Consider the following 23,474-nt stretch of genomic DNA (forward strand, 5'->3'; position numbering starts at 1 on the left):
CTCTCGGAGCTGGAGCCACGGAGAGCGGTTACATACAACCTGTTCCACTTCGCCATAAATAAAGTTTTCCCCCGGTTACGCGATTCAATTTAGCAAGCATGAAGAATCGCGGGGAAACCTTTGGAACTTGTTTTACAACTCCTTTAGAAATAACCCGAGCCGCCTTAGCCCCGCGCGGCTCAAGTTAAATGGCAAACTTCAGCGATTTTTACTAATAAGCTCGTCCCAGTTACGTAAGAGGCGCCACTTTCGTTCCTCGTCCCCGCTAACCCGTAAGCGAGGCCAACTTTTCGCCCGATTTTTTTCACAATGCTCGCGGACGCCTCTAAGGTCGCATAGAAAATCTCCCTGTCGGCCTAGTTGGAATATTGGATGCTCCGGTGGAATTACCTCTCGCTCGTTTCGTTCAATAAACAAAGAGAACCAACTCTGGCCGCGTCGCGTGCATATTTTTGATTAAGGAGCTATGGACGATGTAGTGACAAGCCCCGATTGAACCTGTTGGAAATTAGAAGAAGATCTTTGGTACATTGTACGCTATACAAAGTGTACAGTACACGCTTGCCAAGCACCGAATTATATTTGATACGCTTTGCTCGTGACGTACTTGTATTAAACAATTTCCAAAACTCGTTTATCATCGTTCAGAGAGGCGCTGTACACTGTCGATTCCTCGGCTGTATCTCGCTATAACTTCCATTTTAGTTTCCACAATTCCATTTAGCATTATTTACTCTAATCAATATAAATGTACATCCCAACCTCTGTTCTCTCCGCCGAATATAATTAAAATGTGTAGAACGAGTAAATATTTGGGGCGAAACATGCTTTCGCGATGCACTCTCAAAGCATTTAGCAAATAGTTGCTTAAAAGAAAATGCGTTTCAAACTTTGTTCGATCAATATTTGTATTTGCGTTTCATACATTTTTTTTCTTTTCTCTTTTTTTTTTTTTTTTTTTATGTTTCGTAGATAAACGAAATCAAGTACGTTGTTGGTTTCTTTCTCTTTCCTCCAAGAGAGTTAACCGTGACGCGACGCAGGAGGCCACACCTTTGTCACTCGTTTCTGATCTGATAAAAAAAAAAAAAAAAGAAAAAAAACGATTCCGCGGTTATAGGAAGTAAACAGCAACTGATAACTCGGCTCACGTCCCGACGAAAATCCTTCGCAAATCCACCGAGCTTTCAATAACTGCCATTTAGAACGGGTTTTTCTCGAAATGGTCAGCTATATGTCGGAGCTATAAATTTCAGATCGTACCAAATCGAGAAAGCGTACACCTAGCGCGCGCGTCTTCCAAGTGGCGCAATTTATAGCCACGCGCGTCGGTCAGCTTCCAAACAAATTACGAGTTTGTACGAAAATCGTCGCGGACGATGAATTAAACCCTGCAAAGCGACCAGAAATATGTTTGAAAAAAGAAGAATGTTTGAAAATTTACGAGGGAAGAAAAAAAGAAACGCGACACACTCGTAAATACAAAAAAAAAAAAAAAGAAAGGACGGTATCTGACAGCTGAAATTCCAGAACCGCGCGCGTGTGTGTGTGTGTGTGTGTGTGTGTGTGTATGTGTATGTGACGCGCGAAAACGATTTGGTAACGCCTAAGTTTATCACTCTCCGGACATTCCTCAAATTTTCTCGCGAACCGGATAGGTGGGTGAATCCAGTGGGTGGGTGATTACTCTTCTTCTGTTAAAGTAGCTAGCCGATGGTGCGCTAAGTAATTTTAGCGATGACACGCACGGCAACGTGCTTACATCCCGCTTATACTATAAATCGTAATCCCGTTATAAGTACATGCATAATGAGTTCTCACCCGAAAGTGGAGGAGTTGCGCGCCGACGCCTCTTCGCGTACGATGTGATTCACGAAGCGTATTTGCATTTGGACAAGTGCTAATGAACCGGTTGTTATTTGCACGCGATAACGCACAATTTAGAACACGTGCATTTCTAATACTCTGCAGACAGTTGCAAGATTTTTTCGTCAAAACTTGAAGGTTATTAAAAATGAACATGTATATTTATTTCTAACAATGTGCAGACAGTTGCAAGGCTTTAATCAAAACTAAAGAGTTACTAAAAATGAATACGTATATGTATATTCATTTCTAGTGCTATATAGTTGCATGATTTTTGTAAAAACCGAAAAGTTACTAAAAATGAATATATAAATACATATTCTAAATTGTGCATTATTGTCTGGAGTAACAACTAGTTATCATACATATATCATTTTTAATAATTTATAATATATATAATATGAAGCAACAATCAATCATATAACACACACACACACACACACATTCATTTTTAACATATATAATAACCTATAGTCTATTTTTAATTAATTAACTAATTTATAGTCCAATATAATTACTAAACCTATAACCTATTTTTAATAATATATATATATATATCTACGTTTATTTTTAATAAATAAATTATAATATATATAATAATTTATAATCTATTTTTGATTAATTAATTAAACTATAACTTAATATAATTAATTAATTGCTGTTATATAACCAATATTTAATAACCTATAATATATATAATAACCTACAACATATTTTTGATTAATTAATTAAGTTACAACTTAACCTATTTTTGCTAACTATATAACCTATTTTTAATAACTTATAATATATATAATAATCTATAACATATTTTTGATTAATTAATTAAGTTACAACTTAATATAATTAATTAACCTATTTTTGCTATTATATAACCTATTTTTAATAACCTAAATAATATATATAATAACCTATAACTTATACTTTGAATTAATTAACCTATAACCTATTTTTAATATACTTTTGGTTTTTATAAAATCTTTGCAATTGTTTGTATGTTGTATATATATATATATATATATTTATAAATGTCACTTGAGTGATGGCTACTCCAGCTTCATAGCTCGTTTTTTAAGTTCACCGAGTTTTTCCTCCTTGCGTTACCTAGCGAAAAGTAGAAGGATTTAAACACGACGAGGGAGCACGACGTTTGAGTTAATTTAGCCTAGAGGCTAGATGCGGGAGGTCAGCGACGATCTATCGCGAACTTTTTTTCCGTTCCGTGGAATTCTCGATGTGCAATTCCTGCGCAATGATGCCTGAACTTCTCTCTGGGAATCGTTCATTTCGCACTGACGCTCGCGCGCTCGCGCGCGCTATCCATCCATCGCTCGGTATCGGCCTTCGTTAACGATCGGAGCACGGGCTCGTAATTTTAGAAATGATAGGCCTCGGCCGTTCGGTGTCGTTGTCTCTCGGTCTCCTTATGAGAGCGAAGGACGCGATTCCTCTCCTTCCTGCGTCCTTTTGTGCTTTCTGGGAAACGTGTGCGTCGAGTGTATAATATACACATATACGTCGCGCGCGAGCGTGTGTCCCACCGTCTGCCGATTGGTCGCCACGATAATGGCGAACGCGAGGCTGTCGCTACGTGAGCTGCGATCCGAGCCAAGTCATTAATATCGTCCGTAGTTAGTAAACCCAGCACACAAACACACGCACACACACATACACACACACTCGGTTATAACAATGATCAAATCCCAGTCCAGTCGGATCAATTGTTTCCAAGTGCAACTGCCTTTTCGACAATCATCAAATCGGCTAAATGGCCCCGGCTTTCGTCGCGTGCTAGTTCGATCGTTAATCCCCACGCACACGTACACATACGACACGCGCTACGTATAACGATATTCCTTGCACGTGTCCTCAGCCTCATGCCGAGAGATTAACATCTCTTATTGTTAATATCGTCGTATATACGTTTGCGAGAGACGCGTTATTAAAATTACGGCCCGAGAAGAATCACGTTAAGGTCGTGTAAAATGGTGTGTGTAACGTTCAAAAGGCCCGCCGCCGCCGCCGCCGCCGCTATTTTCAGACGCAAGGCAACCAAGATCGGTACGTGTAAATAGAATTGAAGATCGATGATTACCACCGGCGGGAAGGGAAAGAGGCCCCGCGATCCCGCGGCGGATAATTATTAGGAACGTCGCGATAATTCGTACGCGTAATTTTAGCGATGATGATACGCCGCCGTCAACGGCAAACAACACACGTTGTACTTGGCGTGTACCTTGAAACGAGGCAACCCTCGGATCACGATCTAGCTTCGCTTCCGATAGCTTATCGGCTATTGGATCACGGATATTTTTATCTCTGGGGGTATCTCTCGCTGGATTAGCGGCTCGCGATATCGCAGCGAGAAACGCGAGAAATGATAACGAGTGATTGAAGCGCGTATCGTTTCGTTCTCCTCCGTTTATTTATTTTATTTTTCCTGTTTCCTCGCGGCGCGGTGTTGCGCAATGCTCCTCTTTCTCATCGAACGAGAGCTTCGTTACAATGCGATCGATGAAATCCGTTTCTTTTTGCCGAACCGGGGCAATAAACGAGCCGTTTGCGCGACACGATCGATTTCCCGCGACTGTTTTTCGTTATCCATTCGCACCTGGCAAACTAACTCGAGTTTTAAACGCTGTGCCTCATCGAGTTGCACGCTAGTCGCTCGTCTTTCGCCTATACTCGTACGTATATACACGTGTGTCAATTATTTGTTGTGTTATATCGGTCATTGCTTTCGCTCGTTTCATGCTGATTTCGCACCGTAACGGTAATGCGTGGTAAGCTCATTCTTTTTTTCGCAAACATAGCGACAATGTGCCGTAGTACTGTCGTTTATTATCCGCAGTGGCTAAATAAACCGACCGAATAAATCGGTGTCGTATTTCTTCATGATGGAATAGAATTTTTACCTCTTGCGCTGGAATGACGTGCCGCGCACGTTAAGAATTTTTTGTCCCAAAATTGCAATATTTTCTCAGTTTTTAAGTATATTTAAGTAAAACAAAATAGGCCGAACAAATAATAAATTTATCACTTCTCAATAATTTCTATCCGGTGACGAGTTCAGAAAGAAAGCGACGAATTATTGTACATATATGGTTTGGTCACTCGTTATAGTCCGCAATCAGTTGCCAGCGCAAGCGGTTAAGGATACCTATAACAATGTCGTTTTCTGGCACTGTAGAAAATTTTGTTTTATTTAAAAGTTAATACAGCTTTAATCTGTACTATAGTTTAACAATAAACACTAAAGATCAATGTATTTAACTGAAATGTAGGTTATATTAGGCATAACATTGGTTATGTTATAACATATTATATATTATAGCATAACTTGTTACAATAAGTAAAATTATATATTTAAGTAAAACAAAATAGGCCGAACAAATAATAAATTTATTACTTCTCAATAATTTCTATCTAGTGATATCGTACCGACGAGTTCAGAAAGAAAGCGACGAACTATTGTACATATATGGTTTGGTCACTCGTTATGGTCCGCAATCAGTTGCCAGCGCAAGCGGTTAAGGATACCTATAACAATGTCGTTTTCTGGCACTGTAGAAAATTTTGTTTAAATTTAAAAGTTAATACAGCTTTAATCTGTAATATAATTTAACAATAAACACTAAAGATCAATGTATTTAACTGAAATGTAGGTTATATTAGGCATAACATTGGTTATGTTATAACATATTATATATTATAGCATAACTTGTTACAATAAGTAAAATTATATATTTAAGTAAAACAAAATAGGCCGAACAAATAATAAATTTATTACTTCTCAATAATTTCTATCCAGTGATATATATCGACGAGTTCAAAAAGAAAGTGACGAATTATTGTATACAATTTGGGACGCTTGGTCTGGACATCAGGACACCAGACTGTATAATCATGGAGGAAACGAAAAGAGAGAAACTGAAGACTAGATCTTCGGCAAAAAGAGCGAAGAGTATGAAAGAAGGATAGAAAGAGAAAGAGAGGGATAGTCAAAGAATGCATAAAAGAAAGGAAAGCAGGAAAAGGGAACCAAGGGAACAATAAGGGAAAGACAAGATTACTTCAAAACATGTGGTTTTAGCCAGATAGAAGTGGAACAATTGTGGAGAGAAGGGAAACCAACAGGGAAAATACTAAGGAAAAGAGAAGCGGAAATACAAAGACAAAGACAATGGAATAGAATTCAGAAGACGAGATACAATTGGAAATATAAATATCTGGTAACAGGAGAACTACCAAAATACCTGAAGGAGAGAAAAATGGAGAGCAGAAGGTGATGCGGCACCCTAGAAAATTGAAATAAATTTTGGGCGAGCAAAGAAGAAGGGAAATGTTAATTGTGCGAGGATGGAGGGAGGAACATTAGGAAACAGGGAGAAGAGATAAGGCAGGTCTGAAAAAAAGAGAGCAACAAAATAAACATGAAATAAAATGAAAGAATTAGGTTAAGATACTTAAGTAGACAAAAGAATAGCATAGTTAAGGGACAGGGAGAAAAGAAGGAAGAGATAAGGCAGGTCTGAAAAGAAGAGGGCAACAAAATAAACATGAAATAAAATGAAAGAATTAGGTTAAGATACTTAAGCAGACAAAAGAATAGCATAGTTAAGGTAAATGTAAGTATATAGGATAAAGCAAAATAGGATACAAAAATATTATGTAAATATTATAACGTGTAAAATCTCGGATAAATGCAGTGCGAAATGTGCACTGTAAAAACCAAAGTCAATTTCTCTTTCGCCAAAGAGGCTGAAATAAATATATACATACATACATACATATTGTATACGATTTGGTCACTCTGGTTATGATCCGCAATCACTTGTCCCAAGCGCAAGTGGTCAATTTGTGCAGTTTGAAATGAAATTTTTTCGTTCATCGTTGTTCTGATAGCGATCGAATTGTTTCTCGTTGCAGCTGGTTTCGCTGGACGGGCTGCACAGCGGCGTGCCGACGAGGACGACGCCGACGTTGACGCCGACGACGCTCCGGAGTATCGAGCAGACGTTCCTGGAGCTGACCAGCGAGTCAGCGTCGCACAGCCGCGAGGCAGGTTTCGTGCCACCGTTGGTGGAACCGTCGCAACCGACGCCGGCACAGACGCAAAACACGGCGGCGCATCACGTCGTCACCACCACCGTCGCCGCCCCCGTGGCAGCCAACACCATCCTTGTGGACAGTCAGCAGACGACACAGCCGCAACAGCAGCAGCCAACCAGACGCAACATGGGTGGCAGAAGGCCCACCAGGACGATCGGGATGACTCCGGAGGAGGAGGAACGAAGACAGATACGCAGAGAGAGGAACAAGATGGCAGCAGCTAGATGCCGCAAGCGAAGGATGGATCACACCAATGCCCTGTTAGAAGTACGTAATCTGTCGACTCTATTGATCCGGTACGTTTCGGTAAATATCCGAAAGAAACGCGACTCACGAGACGTACGTGTGTGGTGTTGAATTTTTGCAGGAGACTGAGGGTTTGGAGCAGAAGAAGCAAAGCTTGCAGGAGGAGATCCAACAGCTACAGCAGGCCAAAGACGAGCTGGAATTCATTCTGGAGGCGCACAGAGCGGTCTGTCGACTTCGTTCCGCCTCGCCGCCGGATGTGAAACCCGTGATAAAGCCAGATATTCCGACGGAGAATCATTTCGTGGCTGCAGTCACCGCGGCCGACGCCGGGAAACGCGGCGACCCGGCGGTGAACATCGCGACGAGGCCGAACAGACCGAACTCGTTGCCGGTTGGCTTCGACAACAACAACCGGCCCAACTCCCTGTCGATCTTCAACGAGCCGAAAGAGAGGCCGGACACGCTCACGTTCAAAACGGTGGAGACACCGGCGTTCATGAAACCGTCGTTGGACGTGGCGGGAATGCCGATCACGACGCCAACCAGCGGCATACCGTTCAACTTCGAGTCGTTGATGGAAGGTGGAACCGGCCTCACGCCGGTCTCCACGCCGTTGATACCTTCCTGCTCGACGCAGCAGAGAAACAACCTGTCGGCGGTCGACCTCAGCTCACCGGATGCGAATCCGCCGAAGCTGGTGAGCTTGTGACGCCAAGACGACCTCGAGTACGGATCGAACGAGGATGATCCCGAATGAGATGACGTCCGCCGCCACGTTTTCACCACAAAGAACAGTTTAATGTGACATTCGCTATCAACACTGTGCGTAGAATACCAGGAGACCATGACCTGACCGCTGCGATCAGTAACGAACAGGAGACAAGCTTGTTGAATTATTATTACCTTTGTCCAAATGCAACAATTGCAGCGCCAAGAAGAGAATTTTTTGCCGTACGGTTTGCCGTCATCGAAGTCAATCACGTCGTTCGACAGTATTATTAATTTGACACCTTCGAGGGAGAAGGTTTAATCCTGCGTTACGAGTTTGTCATTTCTTCTCTATTGTATTGTTTTATTATCGTCGAAGAGAGATAAGAGCGATTGTGCGTATCGTTCCGTCGATCGAGGAACGATTGGTGGAGAGCACGCGTTTTGTATTTGCATTTTTCTCAACGCCGATATGATGAGCTTCTCAATTTACTGTTTTGTACGCGCTCGTTTGTAATACGAAGAAACGATGAAAGTAATAAAAAAAAAAAAAAAGTCGGTACGATGACACTGTTCATTCTGTATGGTACTGTCCGATTGTATAGAAATAACCCGAGTTACCGTTGCCGTGAGATTCTGGTAACTTTTGTGCTTACGAGAAGGATTTTCTACTAGAACCACACACACACACTCACACACATACACACGCATCGTGAAATTCAGTATTTGCGTTTCTGTCGTGAATTCACGCACCGTAAAGGAAACTTGTCGAGCATATTTCCGTCTCTGTGAAAAGTAAGTTCGATAAAGTCACCTTTGAGGCTAATTAAAAAGAAAAAGAAAAAAAAAAGAATAGAGAGGAAGTTTTCCTTGTTACTAGCGTGCATATTAGGAACATACGTATAAATCGCGTGAAACGTTCGAAAAAGAAGCGAAGTATTCTTTTTTTTTTTTTTTTTACATCATTTAACGAATAATAATGATAATAATAATAATAATGATGATAATAATTAATAATAATAATAATTATAATAATGATAGACACGCGAGTGCGCCCACACTTGCAAGTGATATATAATATAATATATTATACATAATTATAATTAATTCGGGCAAACGTTTTTACGCAGACAAATTAGAATTATGCAAACCGAGCATATTGATATTGTTATGGTTTCTTTTTCTTTTGCAAAAATTTCGTCGACACACGACGAAAGATTCCTTTCTTTTTTTTTTTTTTTTTTTTTCCTTTTCTTCCCTTCGGCGTTCCTCGGCTTCGCCTTGCCAGCTGTTGCGAGTCGAAGGGGTCGGCCGGGCAACGTTATACACTCGACTTTTTCTGCGATATTGCGATCGATGACACGAACGACTGAAAAGGAAAAAGAGGCGAAGGATGGGCGCGCAGGAGGTGACAAGAGGGGCAGAGATGGAGAAAGAGAGAGAGAGAGAGAGAGAGAGAGCGATAGGAGAGAGAGAGCGAGAGGAATGGATGCTTTCACGGTGAAAACAGAAGAGAAATAGGAGCGGAGAAGTAACCGGGTGAATTCAACGTACCATGCGATATCCGATCATACTGATTCAGTGTTTCCATCAGGATGGAAGCCGGGAAGAAGGTTATCGCGATGATAAAGTCCACGAGAGGTCAGGGGAATTTCTAGCCACTTGTCCCCAGGCCGTCTTATACTTTGAGAAAGATGGCGGAAAAAATATATCCGCGCGATGGAGGAGGGATGATTTCGAAAAAGAGAACGCTCGCTGGATACGCCCGGGGAACGCTGATTTATACCGAGCGGGGATCTCTTATAGGAACGGCAGGTCGGTGCATACGTTCATCCTTAGAATTATGGGATCTTTAGGAAACTGCCTCTTTTTAAAAAAAGAATCGTTCAACACGGTGGAACACATCCCATCGCTCGGGCCGTTATTTCGAGCTGCGGCACGAAGCGACGCGGTGCGTTCCGCGTCAAATCGCGGATAATCGTCGTCACGGTAATAACTCTGCGATATTAATGAACCGTGTATCTCGCCGGCGAGGCAACAGAAAACCGACGACGCGATCGAAAGCCGTGCGTTTACCTTCGCTTCTAGCCCCACTCGAACTCTTGCGAAAACCTTGCTGTTTGACTTTGATATCAGCCTCGTGCCGGCCACCGATCTCTTCGGTCGAAACTCCGCGCAAAGTGAATTGACACTCACCCGTGAACTGACAAACCCTCGTTCGTTCTGAAGTTGGGTAACAATCGCAAAGAACGACACGATACTCGACCCGGGTGCGAGGGTGCGAAACGTTCGAGGTGGACGACGCGTCGTGCAAACGCGGCAGAGAAAGTTTTTGGGAAGTGCAGGACACTTTTCAGGCGCGTTCCTACAAAATGAAGGAATACACTCGCCATCTTGTGTTGAGGACAGTCACGAACTGGTGTCGATCATGTATCTCCGCGTATATTCCTCGGGACTCGAAGAACCATCCACATGGAAAATGAATGAATACGATGGATCTTTTCTAGAATTTGCGTGTAATAAGTCTGATGGCTCGATTCTTTTTTCAATCAAGAGTGTCAAACTGATATCGATTTCTTCTTTGGAATTTGTACGCGAGGATTGATTATTGACGATATACGTGGCAAGATGTGTTGGAAATAATTCATGGGATGATAAAGGTGTCGAAGATACTTGTTACTGTCTCTTTACTTTCACTCTCTTGATATTGTCCTTTTACAAAGCTCCATAGCTCTGAGATCGAAAAACAAGCGAAGACGTAAGACTTTGTAGCCACAGAGTGAACTATGTTCAACACCGTAGACACACACATCATACAATTAGTAAACAATAAATGTCAAGATTACCTTCGCAAGTTCCTACAAGATGGACGAATGAACTGACCTATTTGATCTCACGAATTTTTTTTTTTTTAATTAGTCAGGATGTCTTGTCTGCAGTACCTTGGGCTTGGAGTGCCCTTTAACCTGCATTTAGAATGGTTAGTGTAGTGTGGTGATGTTGTTTGACGTTTGTGCGGGGAGTTTGTTGAGGTTGTGTATGCAGGAAAAGTTTCAAACAACCTGCAGTATCTCACTAGCAATTCTAGGCCTTGTATAAGATAAACTCTCCTGTGTCTTTCACGTGATTGATCAAAAGATACTATTGGGCAAGGTCAGTCCTATAAAGTAATTCTCGCAATTGTCCAGGGATGTGTCTCTCGCATTATCGCGTTTATCGATCCTGGCAGTAGGACCAAGGCCAGCATCCCCTACAAAGAACGTTCGCATCGAGAAGGGGACCGCAACGATGTTCGAAGATCGAAAACAAGATTACGTTAGGCGAAGAAGCGCGGACATCGCGATGCAAGCGCGAGCCTGGCGGTAACCGTTCACCTGTATGGAGGCGGAGCTCTCGTTCGGGCTCCTACGTTCCGGTTAAAACTGATTTTAATTAGAAAGGCCGCGCGCGCCGGGCGTTTTAGTGCGTTTTTACCTTGCATTTTAAACCGGTTGGCTGGAAAATGCATTTCGCGTCATTAAATGCACAGCGCCGCTGTCGCTTTCGCTTTTAGCGGAAAGCCTGCACGGGGTACACGAGTAGAAAGCATTTCGTCCCTCGTATCTGGCCAGACCGCGCGTGCTTTCTCATTTTTACATTATCGTCCGCCAGCCGTGCGCCCGACGTTTTTCTTTTTTTTTTTTTTACTCCGTCATCCGAGCGTCGTCGAGCCAACCCCCCCGTCCGCGCCACGCTCGCTTTTCCTTCCGCGACGAGGTCAAGCCGCGGGAAAAGACAGAGTCTCGCCGTGGATTCGTAAATAAGTGTCTCGCTTGTTAAATCTCCGTTTCTTTTCGTTTTCTTACCGTTGTTCTTGTTCTTTCTCTCGCTGCTAACGACTTCGCCGCGCGACGATAAAAAACAGAAAGGAAAAGGAAGAAAGTAACGACGAAAGTTGGCAACGAAAACTCCAGCGACTTGTCGGTACGGTAGATGTAAAGTGAGATCGAGTCACCTGAGTCTTTCTCGATCCTTTGACCGCAATTGCGATAATTACAACTGACAATTTGACGAATTACGAAGATGGATCATTTAACCTCGATTTGACTCGATCTGACTGTGAGTGAAATATCCTTGCGCGAAGTTTTGCCATTTTCTTTTATTTTTTTTTCTCTCTTTTCTCGTCTTTTTCCCTATTTTAGTACCAGGTCGCGGAACGAACGGGCGATCGAATATGCGATGGCGCGTACGTCGGGACGGTGGCTGTTCAATTTTTACCGGTGAATCAGCTTCCCTTGATGCGACTCTCTCGGTCGATGCATCGGCGACTTATCCCGAGCGCTGAGAGCTGAATGCTCGTAGAACGAAAGGGTTACACATCGGCAACGACAAAACCACCATATATACATCGGCGACGTCACCGTAAACTGGTTTTTCCACGGGGGCGTACGCAATGTATCGGAATCACCGCGGCATTACGAGGCGCAGCTGCGATCCTGTCCTTTCATCGGCTCCCGCTTCCTTTATGTTTTTTCCTCTGCGAGAGAAATTCGTAATAACTCGTCGAATAGTTCCGGGGAAACTGGGTCGACCTCTTCACCGCGCGGAATCACGGCGTGGAAAGTTCGTACAATAGGCGGGCGTAAAACTTACAAGCAAATATCTCGTACGGACGGAACGACCCGTGCTTTTCCTCCCAAGAAAAGGAATTTAATTTCCGTGGCCAGGCCGGCACGGGATATCGGTCCGTGGTCGATGCGTGAGTTACGGTTACTCTCGTAATCACGAGATCGTTCAGCGAAATGAAAAATGGCCGTTACACGTCGGCGGGAAATGGCGGTTTCCACGGAATCGCGGGCGCGAGGGCGAGGGAGATTGTAGGGAGAAAAGACACGGTAAGTCGTGTTTTTTTTTTTTTTTTGTTTTTTCACGTTTCTCTAGTATGGAAGCAATTTTAAAATCCAATACCAGACTGTAAACCAATCGCGTATTTTCGAAATTGACCTATCCGTTAAATTCAAACTCTTTCTGGAAATATTGATTCTGAAATGTTCGGCATTGTGTGCGTTGCTTTTCTCTTTTTACGCAGAACTTTATGGATTTGTTATTCATAATTGGCAAATAACGTCGGCACTCGAAGATTAACAATATTGAAACTCCGTTATTTTTTTTTTCTTCCTGTAATCTTCGCGCAGATACTGGCTTCGAGTTTATTTCACGGGGAACGTGACGAACCGATCGGCAATTTCGAACAAAATTCGATTAAATTTCGCCCGTTAAAGATTAATAACAGATTCGACCTCTTGAAGTATCGTTGCAAGGAAATCGTCGTGACGGATAGCCATCGTTCGATGCAGGCTCGTAAAATCGTGCGTTCCCGTAATTCCAGGAGGCATGTCGCGCTCGTTTGAGGTCAAGCGCTTAAGCTCGCCGCGCGGCTTAAATCATTCTACAAGGTTGTGAGCTACGTTCAAGAAGAGACTGCGAGCGACAACGAGACCGCTGGGCGCACTCGGTTTTGCCAGCAATTTTCCCCGGGCTTTATCGCTATTATCCATAAACGGCATTAACGAAATTACGCGAAAGGAGAAAAAAAAGAAAAAAAGAAAACGTACGGACGTTTTAAAACGTTCCCGGGGTCTCGGGGTAATTTTCTTTTCATCACGAGTACCGAGCGTGAGCGAAAGAGCGACTGCCCTGATCGAATTGTTGCCGCGGTTTAAATCAAAACCCAAAGCGGGCGAGGTTCTTTTTATCCAGATGCACAAAAGTCCACAAGACGAAAGGGAAGGAAGGAAGGATGGATGGATGAATGGATGGATGGATGGATGGATGGATGGATGGAAGGAAGGAAGGAAGGAAAGAAGGAAGGAAAGGAAAACCGGTTAAAAAACAGACACCGGCCGAGAAATTTCCACAGCTTATCTTGACCCGTTCTCCGGCAGTCTCGCATTCAAGGCTCGTGCACAAGACTCGTGCTGCTCTGAATATATCCGCGGTTCTCGTTCTTAGGCGACGCTTTGTTTTTCACGAACGCAGGGACAAAAGTGGGCCACGGCAGCCACGACAAGGCTGAACGCCATCTCGCCCGAATGCGGCCGTACACTTCTCCGCGAACGTCATTGTTTTCGGCTTCCGGATGATAGTCAGGCGTCCCGACGAATTTCTCCCTATTTTTTGTTCGCCCTCGTTTTCCTGTCGTCGTCTCTCGTCGTCCGCAGCTGGAAAATTCTTCCGTTGTAAACGAGTTTGGCCATCGATCGTTGGCTGGTTTATCAGTCGCGCGATTTGGTAAGCCTCGTTCGATAAGTCCCGCGTAAACGAATTTTTTTTTCTCATTCGTGATCGATTCGACGTCCTCTGGTCGATTTCCTTCGATCGTTTTGCCCGAATTCTCGCTGGAAGTCTCTAAGAAGGGATCTAGGAAGGGAGGAAGAGGATCGTGCTACAATCGCGGATAATGTAGGAAAAGTAACACAGAATTTTAAACCCACTGGTTTGTGATAAATAGTTTATTGATATTTAAGTAATTAAGGAAACTGAATGAGTCCGAATACGGCGATGACAAAGAGATATTCAGTTCCCTGTATAACGCTACTCTCTCTTCGAAAATCTTACTCTCAAACTTCTGTCTTCATGCACTCGAACACACACGCACTAGACACAATCATATACGCTCGTATTTTACGTCTCAACGCTACAACTACCGACGATTAAACCATAAAATTTCCATCAGAGACATTGACGTTCAGAAAATAGAGAAACTTTATGATACAACGGAGTATATTTTACGAAAAGTTATTGAAATTTTTAAAAATACGCCGTTTTACATCTGTAAGGTGTGTAAGAAAAATGATAAAATGAGGACAACTAAACAAACAGTCTCAAGTCTGGTTCTTTTCGCATCGAACACGCAGCCTCTCTCTTAGGCCGCGCAGAAAGAAATTCTGAACAATGAGAAATCCTCCGCGCCCCACGCTAATAATGGATAATAACGCGTTAACGTTACGCAGCGAGTCGTCTCGATCGCACGACGCACGTTACGGGGCACGTACGCAACAGGGTTGGCCGACGACTGGCAGTTGTCGTACAATCAGGCTGAAACGACGTTCCACGTGGATAGCCCAGATCGCTTTGTGCCTACTCATAATTGATTTCTAGTCACGTGCCTGAAAAACACGGTCCCGTGGCCCGACAACGGATCGCGTATTCTTGCAAAAGCAATTTTCATCGCTCTTCCCCTCGCGAGCCGGTCACCGGGTTCGCGAATTGCCCTCTCGTCCCTCCCCCGCTTTATTTATTTCATTGTTCGCCGGCCTTTCACGTACACAATGAATCTCCGACTGCTAGCCTATTTCCGGTCGGCTTTGTACGACGGTCAGCTGCAAATATCATTGACAAATCCCGTCCGCGCCGCGCGCTGTCTCCCAAATCCCGAATTCGCCGCGTTTTTTTCGCGTATCCGCTCGTTTTGCTTCGTTGTCGCGTTTAACCGGGACAATCGTGGCTGTTTTGTTTCTGCTGCTCTCTTTTTTCTACTTTTCTCTTTTCGTTTTTTTTTTTTTTTTTTTTTTTAATTCGTGCGGCGCGGGACATGTTCCGTCTCGTTTTCTTTGCATTCTCTTCTTTTTTCCCTTTCTTTTCTTTTTTTCGAAACAGATGTCAAACATTTGCGAGTAAGTTATCTCTGACTTTCGTAGACGCTCCGGGATGTATATAGACGCGCAGCGGTATCGAAGATCTACACAGTCGCAGGCGGATAGTATCGGATCGTTTGGAAGAGTTCATGGCGCGTTTGACAGTCGATATATGTACATGTTCGACGGCAGCGGGAAAGATATAATCGAGGGAAATGCTGAGTTACCCTCTTGCTCGACAATGGAAGCGCGCGAAATTGATTAATTATGAAAGCTTCGTCCTTCGAACAGGCGCGAAGAGCGAGAAAAGCAAGAAAATGTTCAACTCCATTCGCCGGATGGAACGTACTCGTTCGTTTATGTTTACTCCGCCTTTTCTTTTTCTTTCTTTCAGAAAGTTCTACTAATTACGAAATGTTAAACGTCAAAAACTGACGTTCTCGTTTGGAGAACAGTTATGTGCTGTGCTGTCATTGTTATAATTAAAAATTTATACTTTACAGTTTCACAGAACTATTTATTTGAACAAGACGAGAATTTCGCTCCGAAAACTTATAGATGTAAAAATATTACAATACTGGCATACGCTTGCCAGAATGCTGAACTATTCGTACTTTGGCTGCTGCTCAAACTACCTTGGGACGGACTCATACATGACTAATTTCTAACAAGAGCGTGTAGAAAGTAGCAGTTTGTATGAAATAGCGGAAGGTCCGGCGAACGATTCCGATGATCATTATAATTGAGAAGCGGCATTCTCGACTCCTACTCTCTCTAATCGGGGGAGATTATAACCCCTATTGCGAGGATGGAATCTCGAGGAATACCCGTCTTTGTTACGGCGAACCATAATTCAACGGGAGCTTTTCGACCAGCCCTCTCGATAATTTAATTTGTCGCTATGCAGGATGGTGTTATTTGCCGGGTGATAATGCAATTTGTTGTCGAGGTCGGGGGGAAAACGGGGCCGGGAGGGCGCGCGGATAGACCTTTTCAGCGAGAGAGGTATGAACGCTGAACGGTAAGACACCTCCTCCGCAGTCAGCGAACCATTCTCGTTCTCGGTATAATACCGTTCGTATTTACCTATTCGGCGTCGTCGGCGTCGCAGTCAGCATCTTAGAGCGTCGGACGCGTCGACGCGGTGGCCCTGGCAATAATAAGAAATTGATAGTAAAGGAGGCATAATTCCGAGTATACCAGCACTCGGCCCCCATGAATTTTTCATGAATTCCAAGGCTGTATATATGCAAATCGGGGCTATTTTCACGATTCGGAATGCCTTAAACGGTTTAAATATACGACTGGGAATAGACGCGCCGGTAGAACGTAACACGGTTTGCCTCTCGAGGCCATTAAGTTTTCACTTAACCCTGGCTTTCTTCCCATTACCTTGTGTCACAACGCGGCCCAAATTACGCGTCCCATTGTCTCGCCCCCGTGGCTTCTTTCGTTCGACTGTGACCACCGTCGTACTTTCCAGATAATTGAGCGCCACGGTTCTCTCGCCACGGTTACGCTACGTTTGGAAATGGCACACTCCAGGTTCGTACACCTGCTCTCCTGCAAGATGTGATAATTGCTTCCAATTGTCGAGGAAACGAATCGATCGACAACAGCGCGAAGATCTGCATAAAACTGTCGTTCAAACGTTAGTCGTTGATTTCTTTTTTGTAAATCTCTTTTGCGCGCAAAACAACTGAGATTGTTGAGTATATTTGTATGGGATGGGTGTCGCCATTGGGCTGACTGCTTGTGTTGTGAATGCATGTGAGAGAAAGACGGCCACGTGTGTAAGCATTTAGAAAGAGAATTATATTAAAGGCCTTGTATAATAATTAAAACAGCGTCAAGTAATTTCTTCACAAATATAAAAAAGCGGAGTCGATTAGTTTGACTTCAAGAGGAACACGTCGAATCCAGAGGTTGTATATATATTGTACTATTCAGCATTGTTGAAATATTCGCAGTGTACAGAGTGTAGAACACAGAAAGAAATTCTGAGCAATGAGACTTTCGCACCCCACGTAAATGTCCTAAACGTCTACTAGACGTCGAGATGTGTACGTGTTTCACACAGTAAACGCGCAAAAAGTTATTCGATTTTGTTAGGAATCAAGTTGGAACCAAGTTGAACAGTCTTGCAGGTGAAGGGGGAAAGTTCCCTCGGATGGTTACATTATACGCGAACGGTTTTTACGTTCGATCGGGCGATGATCGTGCAGCGTGTTGAAAATTCGTGTCGAATTGCAGTTTCGAGAATCTGGTAACGTTAGACGAATCCCGTTATGATGGAACAGGATATCCTGCTGTCCGTAGCCAGTCTTCCATCAGGACAGAAGTTTACTTATCGCGAAACACGTTGTTGGCTGGCGTGCATGCACTTAAAACGTTGACGACGTTTATAAGGCACCTCGATGTATCTTGTATCTCGTGTACGGGATGCGAGGAAACTCGTTTGGTTTTTATTGGTAGTAAAGTCGGCGGAGGTGTGTGGGAGGAAGAAACAGACGGAAGAGAACTTTTAATAAATAGAACACAGGAACGTGGTTATCGACTGTAAAGAAAGTCGATAGTACGACAATAAAATTCACATTAAAGGGAAAACACAAAACGCAGACACAAAGGATCCTTCTAGGAAGTGTAAAATTCCTAGAAGAAATAAGAATGTTACCTGAAGACTATAAGTGACACTCGGAAGCAATGACGGAGGTCTATTGAATTCTACGCGAATTCTATCGAACGAGCCGGACGAACTGCAACGCTTTTGAACAAACGTCGAATTGTATAATTTGCATATATCTTTTACACAACCTGACAACCTGACAACGAGCGTCTCCCTTCGCCTCGAATATTAAAACCGCGAGAGACACCGGCGCCGTCTTACAGTTTGCAGTCAACTCGAGTAATTCACTCGACGAGCAATTTGTTTAATTAAAGGACGCCTAGAAAAACGAGAAGGATGACGCAAATGGCGAAGATGGAGGAAGAAAGGAGGGACGAATCTTCTGAGATGTTGACAGGCTATATCAAATGAGGAGGAAGCGATTCAGTCAGACGGGACGAGAGGGATCTAATTAGGACAGGAATCGTAAAGTTTCTTGCTGCGAGCAACGCGTAGAGGTCGCGTACACGGGTCCGCTCGTTTTATTTCCGCCGCGAACAGCGTTTGGACCGCGGCGAGATGAGCAAAACAGCTGAATAGCATGATCAAGCGTTGCTCGGTGCATTCGGCTCACGTGGTATTGATTAAAGGGCCCTCTTTGAACTCTTTCACCCGATGTTCTTCTCTTTCTCGATGCCCTCGCCTTCTCCCTCCCTCCTCCCCCCTTCTCCCCCACCTCCCCATCGGAATTCCCGAAAACCTTTTTATCCGTTGCTCGTGTATCGCGAAATCTGCGGTTTCGAAGGTAACAGTTTGGAAGGCGGCGTGCATACGCCGAAAACCGTAGAACGTCGGTTATTTGGCCCGGCAAATAGCGGTACAGATTTAAACGTTTCCCTCTGACGTAGGGGAGTCGTGATCGCGTGCAGTACGTAGGATCACCGTAATTTTCGGATTTTCTGTTCCTCCGAGGTATTCACCACCAGGCCGGCCAGGACGGTGCCTCGTCCGAATTCGGGCCGTAGCTTCTTACCTTTTGAATCGTATGAAAAATCGATCCTCCCGAGGGACTCTCTCTCTCTCTTTCTCGAGAGAGAGAGAGAGAGAGAGAGGCTCGAGTGAAATAACAAAACGACCGATCGTTTGCAGAGCGCGTCTCGCGCGTGATAAAAGATCCGTTGGATAAATAAAACCGGAGCCGGCGAGAGCGCGAAGGTATCTTGGAGATATACTGTGGTCCAAATCGATCGGAAATACACACGTACATACCACAGTGAGGGAAGAACCGTGTTTCTCGAACCTCTCTCTCTCTCTCTCTCTCTCTCTCTCTCTGTCTCTGTCTCTGTCTCTGTCTCTCTCTCTCTCTTTCTCTCGAGATACTAACTGGAGGATCTATAAACGCAGCGATGATCTTCTTAAGGTGTTGCGCAAACCGAGAAATCTGCGCCGGATGGAGGGTAGGATTTTAGAAGGGGTGACCCGGTCGCAGGTTGAACGCCGGCACCGATTAGGGTAAGCGATCCTAAAGGATTCCGAAACTCCCACCGAGTCGTGCACGACCTTCCAATCTTGTTCACAGCCTGACATTAAAACTTCCACGACGGTCGGAGCGCGTCTGTTTTCAGAACGTCCTCCCATTTTCATCTCTCTGTACTCTAGCTAAAATCGGCTCACGTACCTTCACGACAAGCGAGAGCGAGGGGTGAGGAGGGAAAAGGATTAGTCCTCCCGATCCGATTTTCTGAAATATTTGTCTTTCGGTCTGTATCGTAACGATATCTCGAGCGTCGTTCGCCGATATCCGCCGGAAAGTTATCATCGCGTAGTTACCGTGTTCACCAGTCCACAGATTTATCCGGTTGTTACTGCGTTTCCAGCATCTTTACGATCGACCACCGCAGTTCGCTTTACTATGTTACAGTGTTACCTCGCTTACGCTTCGGAGCACATCAGGTGAAGATATTTGGTTAGGACTCATTCTGGTATTAACTAATTATTTTGGGAGGAAGCGTTGGTTCGTAAGGATCTGCGCGATTTGCGAAAGTGTGCTCAACCAGAAACTACTGTACGTAATTCGTTCGTTGAATCGCATCGGGATAATCGACAATTCGTGCATTTCGATGACCGAGAGTTCAGCGAACCTCTTCAGGGTTTCCGGGGAAGGGATCCCGGGGTCTTTCGCGCATGCAGAAGGACGCGAGTGCGGTTTGCGAGGCCTGCGGTCTTTTTCACTTTGAGCCAGGGCATAATTCGTGGCGTGCTTTTCATCCCTTCGAAGAAATCTCCTTTCTCGCGGCGTGCGAGTTTTTCAAATACTTGTGTGTATGTGTGTGTGTGTTGCGTCTGCCGGTATGCAAATTACTTTGCCGAATGAAAGTTTTATTCGACGTTTCGCAGTTCGTCAGTGATGTACGACCTCGAATTTAGTTTTTTAATTTCGTCGACGCGGCGGCGTCGCAGGTTTCAGCTCGTGTGTTTCCCGTAACGCTCGTTGAGCTACGAAATGCTAAATGGGCAACTAGTTTCCCCTCGCGTTGTTAATGTTCGGAGAACTTCTTCGGCAGTCACTGTTCAGGAACCGAGTAATTATCATCCGTTTCGGGGAGCGGAATGTTCCAAAGTCTTCTGTTGCAAGAATTAGCTTAACGACATGAAGAATACGACTTGTGCTGATTTTCGACTCGTGAGAGATAAATTATCGCGCGAAATGCCAGAACGATCGAAGTGAAATCGCGAAATTCTTTCCAGGGAAAAGGTGGTTCAGATGGCGAAACGTTTTGCAGGTTATAGATGTTTTTCAGAACACGTAGACCGACTCGTGCGAGCACGATGACGTTAACGACGTTGCGCTCTTAGCGCGACGTTAAACTGCTGATTAAAACTTTGGGAAGTATCCGAACGTCCGCCAATGTTGCGCCGTGAAAAATAATCTCAAAGGGGGTTGCTCGCGTGAATAATCGAAGCCAGCGCCTCTGCGCCGTGTCTTGGACGCGCGCGAAAAACACGCGTAGAGAACTTCTCTCCTCGAAATTCAATTTTACCGACGTATCTCCGTAGCTACGGCACGAAACCATTGGAACAAGATTCTTTTCTCTCCCAGTACAATCAGCCGCGTACGTGTGCGCGAAGGATTCTTTTTTTTTTTCTTCTCCTTCCTTGTCTTCTTCTTTCTTTCTTTTTTTTTTCTTTTTCGTCCTTGAACGCGGGACGCGAAATATACGATGCGATATGCGTTGCCTCCTCCAGGAGAAACAGTGGGAACCGCTTTTGTGCGAAACACGACGTCGAGAGAGGCGAGAGTCTCGTCTCTCCGGCGGCAGCCCTCCGAAAAGCAAAACAAACGTTTTCGCAATCACAGCCTTTGTGACGGAGCGCGAGCATTCTCGTACGAGACGTGGGGAACTAGGGCGCACCCCGAGAATTCGTTTATTCGATAGAGAATTGCAAGGAACCGGGACGGCGCCGAGCGAAATACAAGCGGTTCAACATGGGGGAAGGGGTTGGGAAAAAGGAAACACTCGGTGGGAACGAGTTTTTTCCTCCGGTTAGCGGAAAGAAATATCATTCACGAAGACTTTATGAATGGAAACAGAGGTTCGCCGCTGTAATAGGATTCCGTATCGGATCCGTCTGTAAGCTTTGAATATTTCTTTTCGTGGATCGAGCGACTTTGACGACACCGCGCGAATGGAACACGGGAGGGAAGTCGTAGAAACGTAGCCGGAAACAGCTTTTGTCGGTGGGAGAACCTCGCTGGCAGATCTCGAAAACGAGGCGAGATATTTATGCAGTGTCGCTAATATTTCACGCGGCGCCACTCTTCTCTCCCTGCGGCGTCATTAATAACAAAATACTTTCCGATTATTTCGCGATATTATTCGCGAACGAGTCCTATAAATAATACATGCACTGGCGACGTAGGTGTATGGCGACGTAACAAAGGGCCAGAGAAAATATAGAACGGTTAATTTATGAGGCTGAATTTCACTACCCACCCACTCTCCAATCCACGTTGGTCCTCCAATGACGACGAAAGGATCGTTGACGGTTTTTCAAATTTTCCGACGATATCTTATTATTAACGTTGCGACTACTGTTTTCGCTGTCTTTGCTCTCCGCTCTCTTTAATGATTTATATTTTACATTCCGTGTTTGCCCCGATTCGATTAATTAAAACGAAATCGTTCGCATGTATTTAATTGTAATCATGGTGTAGCGGAGAATTCCGGAACCGGTGTTGTAACGTGCCGTTGAATAAATCAATATTCCGATATCGTTTTCACACAAAGGAAGTAAACGATGAAAGGTTTACGATGGCCATTGTATTTGCCATTTGGTAAATGGGGAATAGGACAATATTATGTATCCTGCGCCGTTTGTTATTACGAAGGATCCCGCGAATAGGAGAACGTAAACGCGAACACCAACGGGGCATTGCATTGGTCGTGAAATATTATTTAAATCGGACTGACGATTCGGAGATGATCCGAAGCATTTCGAGGCTGTGTTATTAAATTACGCGCGAAAGTGGTTTGTAGCTATACTATAGCCGAAATTACCTTTATTACTCATCTCTGCTTGCAACAGCTTGGAAACGACAACTCTCTCTCTCTCTCTCTCTCTCTCTCTCTCTCTCTCTCTCTCTCTCTCTCTCTCTCTCTCTCTCTCTGGTGGCGATATCTACGAAACGTTGTTACACGATCGTTGATTGTACACGGTTCTGCACTTGCCTTTAATTCCTTTCTATCTGGGAGAGGAAGACAGCAAGAGAGAAAGAGAGAAACCCACTTTCGTGTCACGATTAATTTTTACACGTCAAACGATTCTAACGATTCGGTGGCGCGGCGGGGGCCGATCCAATACACAGCTGTATCCCCGACGTAATGAAACGCGAATCAAATTGTCTACGACGTGGGGAGTTTCGCCCAAGAACGAGAACACGCGGAGACCGGGGAAACGGGGAACAAGGAAAAAAACCTCGTTTGAAAAGATCGCTCGGCGATCGGTAATTACACCCGGTGTACGTCGAGCAAAAACCTATCTTTAATCGCGCCGATTCTCGTCAGTTAATTGCCAGCCAATCGCGGGATTACCTTTCTATGGAAAGTATAATCGAAGCGACTAGAGCCGATGCACGATCGAACCGCCGCGCCGGCAACCAACAAAAGGTGACCATTTTCGTGCTCCGATTCTTTTTCCTGTATTGCTCTCGGATAGAGAAGGGACGTACGCTGGAACGATCGCGTGTTCCATCGTTGGAAAACGTAAATCGCGAGAGCGAGTGTGAGATTAGGTGAGCAGTAGACCGGGTGCAACAC

The 23,474-nt window shown here is 44.4% G+C and overlaps 1 protein-coding gene across 1 annotated transcript; it reads left to right on the top strand.

The window, feature by feature from the left end:
* Window positions 1-4,319: 4,319 nt before the first annotated feature.
* LOC122539026 (transcription factor kayak) lies at window positions 4,320-8,762 on the top strand. Its single transcript, XM_043673596.1, has 4 exons — window positions 4,320-4,553; window positions 6,796-7,245; window positions 7,346-7,924; window positions 8,058-8,762. Exons 1-4 carry the CDS (start codon window positions 4,335-4,337, stop codon window positions 8,073-8,075), a joined length of 1,266 nt encoding a protein of 421 aa, XP_043529531.1. The 5' UTR covers window positions 4,320-4,334; the 3' UTR covers window positions 8,076-8,762.
* Window positions 8,763-23,474: the final 14,712 nt, after the last annotated feature.

Source organism: Frieseomelitta varia, unplaced genomic scaffold (genome assembly GCF_011392965.1).
Source record: "Frieseomelitta varia isolate USP_RPSP 00005682 unplaced genomic scaffold, Fvar_1.2 scaffold_188, whole genome shotgun sequence".
Lineage (NCBI taxonomy): Eukaryota > Metazoa > Arthropoda > Insecta > Hymenoptera > Apidae > Frieseomelitta > Frieseomelitta varia.

Excerpts from the sequence above, each read along its gene's own strand:
- LOC122539026 (XM_043673596.1), top strand. The coding sequence starts at position 4,335 with ATGCTCCTCTTTCTCATCGAACGAGAGCTTCGTTACAATGCGATCGAT. Across the intron at positions 4,554-6,795 it reads CTCGTCTTTCGCCTATACTC|CTGGTTTCGCTGGACGGGCT; the intron begins GTACGTATATAC and ends TTCTCGTTGCAG. Across the intron at positions 7,246-7,345 it reads ACACCAATGCCCTGTTAGAA|GAGACTGAGGGTTTGGAGCA; the intron begins GTACGTAATCTG and ends GAATTTTTGCAG.